Source organism: Fukomys damarensis, unplaced genomic scaffold (assembly GCF_012274545.1).
Source record: "Fukomys damarensis isolate Sample0158 unplaced genomic scaffold, DMR_v1.0_HiC HiC_scaffold_39, whole genome shotgun sequence".
In the NCBI taxonomy this organism is placed as follows: domain Eukaryota; kingdom Metazoa; phylum Chordata; class Mammalia; order Rodentia; family Bathyergidae; genus Fukomys; species Fukomys damarensis.
The window spans coordinates 45,971,801-45,979,671 of NW_022900951.1; the positions used below are offsets into that span (position 1 = coordinate 45,971,801).

A 7,871-nucleotide genomic window follows, 5' to 3' on the forward strand; every position below is an offset into this window, starting at 1 on the left:
GGGGGGGGGTAGGAAGGGGGGTGTGTGTGACCTCCCCCCCACTACTGGCCCAACTCCAAAAAGCAGGCTTGATGATCAGAAAGAGGATCCTTGAGGCCAAGGCAGGGGTGTCTGTTGGGATCTGTGCTAGGCTCAGCCACTGTCACAATTGTTGCTGAGGTGGCTGCTGGGGACAGGACATATGCAGCCGGGAAGTCAGAGTAGAAAAAGGGGCAGAGGAGCCTGAAGTGGCCCCCAGCGCTGGTTCCAAGTCATCCTGGTTCTCTTGGGTGCTGGGGCTGGCAGTGGTGGGGAGGAGTGCAGGGGGGGCCTCACCCCCAGTCTCCTCCTCCAGCTCCTCCTCCTCCTGGGCTTCCTCGGCCTCTGGCCCTGAGCTCCGTACCCTCTTTGGCTCTAGCTCCTCTCTAGCTGGGTCATCACCCTCCCCACCCCGATCCACCTTCCGCCGCCGCCGCTTCTCCAGGGCCCGGCCCCGTGCCCGACTCCCATGGCGCTCTGCCTTCTCCAGCTGTGATTATAGACAGGCAGAAAGATAGGTTGTGGGCCAGTCATCAGGCCTGGGCTCCCTGCCTGCTTGGCCTGACTTCCTGGCCCTGCCTGTGAGCTCTCCTCACCTCCAGAAGTGTGTGGATCCGCTCCAGGTCGGGAGGCTGCCCAGCCTGCAGCAGCTGCCAGATGCTGTGGTTCTCATCCAGGGTCACCTCAAGCAGGTCCCCCTCCATCATGAGCTCCTCCAGGGGGGCCCGGGTTGCCTCAGGCAGTTCCAACACAGGGCCCGTCAATTGTGGCAACAGTGAGGACAGCAGTTCCAGATCTGGGGGTAGGTTAAGGGGTGGACAAGGACAGGAGATGGGTTAGAGGCTACCCTTGATCTTATCCCCAACCACCATGACAGCACTGAAAACCACATGGGTCATTCCAGTGACATCCAGTCAATAGACTACCCACAGCACATCTAGACCTACCTCTCTTACCTGAGCCCTCCTCTGGGGTCACCTTCTCGGGACTGGTCACACCATCTCCATTCTCCAGCAAGCCCTGGGCCTGCCAAGGAGAGCAAGAATGGGTAAGGGGAACTGAAGAACCAGGTCTTTTTCTTCCTCCCCCTAACCCAAACCTGGGACCCTCCATTTCCTAGAGGAGGGCAGACACAGCTAACAATAGGAAGCAGAGTCTATGGATCTGGACAGATGTAGAATGGGGCAGGGAGGCTGGGCCACAGGACACTGAAAACCGGAGCACAGGGTCAGAGCTGGAGCCTCCATAGTGGTAGGGTCTAGGAGACAGGCATTTGAGGACAAGAGCTGGGCTGTGCAGCTCACCTTAGGCATATCCTTGCCAGTGCCCTCTCTGAGAGAGTCAGAGGCAAGGGCTGAAGGGTAAGTTGGGGGCTCTTCGGGTCTGGGTTCAGCCTGTAGCCGTTGGCGGAGCTCAGCCAGCCGTCCCAACAGAGCGGTCACGTCCTCAGAGGCCAGAGCCTGTCGGGCACGGCCTTGCCAGCTGATGGCCCTCTCTGTGAGGCACTGCAGGGCCTCGCCCTCGGGCAGCCGCACAGGCAGTCTCTGCAGGGCTACCAGCAGTGCCAGGATGGTCTCCAGGCGTGGGCGCCGTGAGCGCATGCACAGTGGGCACAGGAATTTGGTGTCCCATTCCCACCAGGCCAGCAGTGGGCATGAGGTGGGACTGGGCCTCGGGGAGTTGAGGAGACGGGGCACTGACACACACCTCCCATGGAACCAGTCCTGACACAGGTCACACTGCAGAGCTCCCACCCCGGCTGGCACTTGCCCACACACACAGATGGAGGTTGCAGAAGAGGCTGTGGTTGATGATGCCAGGGGACTAGGTTTGGCTGAGTTGGTACGACGTAGCTGCAGGATACCTTCCTTTTCCTTTTGTTCCCCCTCCTTGAAGGCCACGATCTGCCATGTCCAGGACAGGGGGAGAGTAGGTTAGCAGCCTTTCCCTTATATTCTCTGGTCCCTTCAACACCCCACTCCCAAAGGTGGAGAACTGAGGCTCAGGAAGCAAGAGGCCTGCCCTCGGTCACCCAGCTTAGACACTCTATCCTTGCCAAGCTCTTCACCCAACTGTGTCTAAGCTTCTTACCACAGAGCCTGGGTCCCTGAGGTCCTGCGCAGACAGCCCCAGCAGCTCTGTGTCAGATTTGTACAACCCCAGCTCCTTCTCCATCCACCGGCTGCGCTTGGTGCTGTCTGAGCCAGCGTCTGCACACGGGCAGAGCACCTGAGGCAGGCAGACAGAGGGAGAATGACCAGGCTTCCCTACTACCCATACCCTCTCCACTCCTCCCTCTCTGGCGCCCTCTTCCAAAAAAGCTCATGTTCTCATATGAGCTGTCAGCAACAGCCAGTCCAGGTGAGGAGAGGCTGTGGGTCAAGGTGCCAGGCCTCACCTCCAGCAGTGTGTAGCAAGAATTCTTCTTGAGGAAGGTCTTAGAGGCCTTCTCTCTCCAGGAGTGGGCTGTCAGTACCTGCAGCTCCAACTGTCTCAGCTCTTCCAGCCCCACAGGGAGGTCCCGGCCAACAGCCACCAGGCCCTCCAAGTCATCCAGACAGGGATAGTGGTCACCATTCTAGAGGTGGGGGTGAGAGAAAGCCAAAGTTCAATTTGCCAATACCTGAAGCTTACTTCATGCCTGGGCCCAAGCTATCAAGATGGACTGGTCTCACTCTGAAGGTAGAAAACAAGTATCATCCTAAGGACCATATTGCTTGGCTTTCTCCCACATGACTGCATTACTGACTCAGCCCCAAGTATCCGGTAAGTCTTCCGGACCACCAGATTAGTTTTGTTTGTCTCTTCCACTTGCCTTGAGGCACATGCCCTACTCCACAGTCATACCACCTGCCTCCTTGCCCTATTATCCACATCTTAACCAGTACCCCAATTGCTTTAGGCCAGACTTACAACTCTTCTCACACCACTTGCTGAGCACAAGTTGCCTCCTTAGAATGTGCCCCATACCCTCTTTCTCTCTCTAGCCTACTCAACCCAACAATGTGTCATCTCTCCCCAGACGGACAGTTCTGGGGTGTGTGTTTGGGGGTAACTCACTTGGATCTCATCCACATCAGCAATCCAAGCTCGGGCCTTAGCAAGAGCCTCCTTGAGAGCCTGGATGTTGGGCAGGTGAACAGGGATGTTTTCTGCTTCACGGATTATGGCCTCGAGTGTGGCTGGTGGATGTTTTTGCCTAATGGTAGGGAAAAAGAAGGACTCAGTCTGATATGGTTTACTGACCAGAAGCCCAGCCTGACCACCAGATCTATCTGCACGAACCCCTTGGATGCTTGTTATTCTTGCTGCCACTTAGGCCTACTTGCTTGTATCCTGTCTACGGATGCCTGCCAGTTCTGCCTCCTCCAGACTGCACATGCTCATGTATTCTGCCACAGCTCTCATGCTCTGCTTGTCTGCCAATCTGCCAGCCTGCTGGCAGCACCTACACAAAATCACGTTTGTAACCCATGGCTTTAGTCTGTCAGATTGCGTATGTGTGATGTCTTTCTACAAACATCTGCCCATCTGCCTGTTACTTGTGCTTCTATGCACGTGCATATGCCAGCCTCCAGGACTAGTCCTCTATCAGCACCAGAGACAGTCTCTGCCTCTCTGTGCATAAATTTAGGGGAAAAAAAAAAGACAGAGAACAGAAGTAGGGAGGACAGTCTCTACACCAACACAGAAACGGATGTTTAAGGCCACCCACGGCTGCCATCTTTAACTTCTCTACTAAAATCTGAAGGGTGTAGTAGGGAAGGGAAGGGAAGAACTGGACCCACCTGGCCTCCAGGCAGAGGTGAGCTTTCTCCTCCCAGCGTTCTGCAATGGTCAGCAGCTCCTGAAGCTCAGCCTGGGCCTTATCCACAGCAGGGCTGGGGGCTACACTGGAGCCTGCAACCAACAGTCCTCGCATGACGGCCAGGGTGCCCCTTCGGGCTGATGGGGCCAGTGTGCGTTTTACCTCATCCAGCCATCTTGCCTGTTCCACCTGCCGCTGGAGCTGCCGGGCCTCAGGCACCTCTACCCCCAGCAGCTGCCCCTTCTCCAACAGAGACTGCAGCAGCCCTGGACTAGAGGGCAGTGATGCTAAGGCCTCACGGGCCTCAACCTGGTAGGTTTCCACCTGTTCCAGAATACCCTACCAATACACAAGATAAAGAACAAACACTTCAGCTAACCTCATTCAGAGATCCCAACACATACCCTTACCCCACTACTTTCTTCCCCTCCAATCTTCTACGAAAAGGGAGTTTAATATGGGCTAGGCTATCTGTCCCATTCTCTAAGACAGTGGTTCCTAACACTAACTACTCATTACCATGCCCTGGGGAATATGTTAAAATGCACATTCCTGGATCCCACTGCTAGAGATGGTTAGTAGAGGTTGGCCAGGAATTTGTGTTTCATTTATCTCTGTAAAGGACTCTGCCCTCAGCACCAAGAGACTGTCTGCCCTGAGAAATTCTACACTATGCTTTGTCCTCATACAAACTCTAATCCTCACACTGGTGTCCACTGACCTCTCCATCCCACTTTCCTCTACCTTCATGAACTTTGCTCAAATTTCCAGGTCCAACCCTTGTTAATTCTTTCTCTTCTACTTCTAGTAAACCCTCCCTTGACTCTGCCTTTCCTCATTCCCCTGGCACCTGTCCCTCAGATCGCACATCTAAGAGGCAATTACTAGACCCCAGCATCATAACACCTATTTTGTCACATGTACAACCTGTCTCACTCAGATACTCTAACCTTGTTAAGGGAATGCTAAGTGGCCTGCTGCTCCAGTTCCTGAATATCCCTAATCCCTCAGCAGCCCATCCCTCCTCACCTTGACATCCCCAATCTGGTGCATGGCACAAGGCAGGTTGTTCATCTGGTCCAGAAAGGCCCGGAGCTCAGCCAGGGTCATCTGTAGACCAGCCACCCTGTGGGGGCTATGAAGTTTCGAACACTGGCTTTCAGGGCCAAATGCAGTCCCCTCCCTCCATCTCCTTACTAAGATCTATACGTTTCCTCACCACACCCATCCATGTTGATCTCGAACCCCAGAATTCCCCCAACTGCCAAAGATATAATGGAGAGTTTTAAAATATTAAGTATGCTCACAGGATGAAGAAAAAAATTAGGAGAGGAAAATATTTTTTTCCAGGGGTGGAGAGAGCTCAGAAACTAACTTATGCTTACAAAACCTGCACTTTTCTTTTTTTCAGGGCTGGGGATGGAGCCAGCAGCTTATACATGTTAGAACAAACACTCTACCCCTGGGCTGCACCTCCAGCCCCTGAATTTTCAATCCATCCTCTAATGTGAACCCAAAGCTGTGTAGCAATGCTCAGATTTACATGCTGGTATACTATTTTTGCCCCTTAACCTTGCACAACTCACTAGTCCCTGCACACAAAATCCCTTGGCCTGTCTCTCAAATCTTTTGGTGATGAAAAAAATAAACACTTTTAGCTTATCAGTGAAGCTCTCCTCTCCATGCAAAAATTTCTGGTCTTCTTGCCCTTTCCAATCCATTTGAGAACAACTCACACTACAGTGCTGGACAACTTCCTGCTACAGGCATTCAGAATCTACCACTCATAGCACTTTTCATGGGCATTGGAACCTCAGCAGGCTTGCTGAGATCCAACACATTATGCGGCCATACCCAGCTTCCCGGCCGCTGACCAGTCCCAGAGCCCGGGATACGTAGGCCTCTGCTTCACTCAAGCAGTTCTTTAGCCGCTGTAGGAGCTCACTGTTGGGAAACCTACGCTCACGGGCCTCAGACTCCAGTGCCCTCAGCTCTTCAAGGCCTAGAGGGGGAATGAGAGCAGCAAGGAGTAGGCAGTTTTGAGTAAAGGCAGAAAAAAGGGCCTGGGGGTACAGAAGAAAAGGGAGAAGAACTTGCCTGTGGAGTCCCTCCGACCCCCCCATCACTCACTGCGCTTCCGCCCATCCTCCACCTCCAGGGCCACTCGAACTTTGTTGGCCCAGGTATCAAAGGATTCAGCTCGAACCTTCAGCTTGTGCAGCATGGCAGGAAGCTCATCCAAGGTGTACCGATACCTGAAGGAAAAGGGCAAGAAAGGGCATGTCTGGCCCAACTCTGGACCCTCCTCGTCTTATCTCCTCAGGCCCAATGCTCACCTAAGGTACTGTCGGCTACTGGAACACTTGCAGAGGTCATTGATGTGGGAAAGGCAGACAAGACCATCTGGGCAGTCGTAGCAGGCCAGGGCAGACAGGAAGCATGTGGTCTTGCACTTGATGCACTGCCGCTCATCATCTGGGAGCAGCTCAAAAGCCTCTCGCTCAGCCTCTGTGATACCCTAGAGACATTCCACCCCACACGCATTATGCAAAACCAGAAAGGGTGGCAGAAACTCCCAAGTCAGCCACCACCAAGCCCTATGTTAGACTCTGATCTATGCTGAGAGTCATGGGGGTGGGGAGATCACAGCGCCCAGAGCACACCTGCCCTTTGTTAAGACCAGACACTCAAAATAGGGGGAATAAGACAGACCAAGGCAAAATCAGTATGGTTTCAGGCAGACAGAATTTTACAGAGGAAAAAAATCAAGTAAGATTCAGAACAAAATGAAAGGCCTTTTAGGTAAGAGAAGGTGAGGAAAGTGATAAACCCTAAGGCCCTTAAAAGGTAATAATGTAAGGGTGTGTCCTGGGGAAAATGCTGGCTTCCAGTTATTTGGTACCAGCTGTTTCAGGTACTGAGCTGGCTGCTTAGCAGGCAGGAGACACTGCCTGTGTTTACATAGCTTACAGAAATTCAACTGCCCACCCTTGTTTCCAGTGCTTAAAGATACAAATTTTGTCCAAGAACATGGCTTCTAAACCTAAACCAATGACTTCACTGGTTGCTCAGGAAAAGGGCAATCCATTCCAAAACTGAAGGAAAATCCAGGGATTATGGGAATAACTGAAAAGACAACACAATGCTATACCCTATGGGCAGCTTTATGGATTTCACAAGAAAATGCTAACTCTATAGAGTTTCCTTATCATGTAAGATGAAGATTATAGTAGCAACTTCATTGGGTTGTTATGAAGAGTTAAAAATAATTAAGTTTACTGGTATATTTTAGCTGTACATAATGATCACATTCATTAGAAGGAATCTGTACCTATACATGATCTATATTGATTCTTATTTTTTCCCCATTCTCCTACCCTCCCTTCAACCCCTCTCCCTCCTTGTTTACTTACAAAAATTTTGTTTCCATTTTTTTCCTTTCCCTCCCCTACCCATTTGAAGATTTTCTTCCTATTTCACTATTATACACTTTAGTCCTCATTTACAATTTTTCAGTTTCTCACACCAGAGAAAATTTTTAGATAGAAAATATCTCACAAGTGTATCTCATTTGCCAAGGAGGAAACTAAGTCTCATAGAGTCAGTTACTTGTCAAAGGAGGATTTGACTGCAGTCAATTTTGATTTTTTTTTGTATTGGGGATTGAACTCAGGACTTTGTGCTTGCAAGGCAGGTGGCGGCGCCACTGAGCTAAATCCCCAGCCTGACTGCAGTCAATTTTGACTCCAAAGCCAGCAATGTTATAAAGATGAAGCACTTAAGTTTCTTTGGATCGTGGACTCCTTGAGAATTAGATATAAACTGAGTCCTCTCCTCCAGAAAAGTACTCAAACATACATCTCTTAAGGATTTTAAGACTAGTAACGGTGTCTAGGAACCCTCTCTGGGTTAAGGGCTAAGTGTACAGATGATTCATGCTGAGCGTAGTGGTGCATGACTGTAATCCCAACACTTAGAAGCAGGATCATTATGAGTTCAATGATCTACATAGCAAAACCCTGTCTCAAAAAAAAAAAAAAAAAAA

The 7,871-nt window shown here is 51.2% G+C and overlaps 1 protein-coding gene across 4 annotated transcripts in view; it reads right to left on the reverse strand.

Moving 5' to 3' along the window:
- Positions 1–6: 6 nt before the first annotated feature.
- The window catches only part of Kdm5c (lysine demethylase 5C), a 32,992-nt gene continuing 25,127 nt past the window's right edge, over positions 7–7,871 (reverse strand). For 2 of the 4 annotated variants that reach the window (XM_010629749.3, XM_010629747.3), the window contains 12 exons: positions 6,163–6,344; positions 5,957–6,081; positions 5,681–5,828; positions 4,856–4,961; positions 3,807–4,165; positions 3,079–3,217; positions 2,417–2,596; positions 2,110–2,247; positions 1,323–1,922; positions 975–1,044; positions 615–814; positions 7–508 (listed from right to left, as the gene is read on the reverse strand). In XM_010629749.3, coding sequence (XP_010628051.1) covers positions 143–508; positions 615–814; positions 975–1,044; positions 1,323–1,922; positions 2,110–2,247; positions 2,417–2,596; positions 3,079–3,217; positions 3,807–4,165; positions 4,856–4,961; positions 5,681–5,828; positions 5,957–6,081; positions 6,163–6,344 — 2,613 coding nt within the window. In that variant the 3' untranslated portion in view covers positions 7–142. Of the gene's footprint in view, positions 509–614; positions 815–965; positions 1,045–1,322; positions 1,923–2,109; positions 2,248–2,416; positions 2,597–3,078; positions 3,218–3,806; positions 4,166–4,855; positions 4,962–5,680; positions 5,829–5,956; positions 6,082–6,162; positions 6,345–7,871 lie in introns of all 4 variants that reach the window. The other 2 variants (XM_010629748.3, XM_010629746.3) reach the window with 1 other exon arrangement.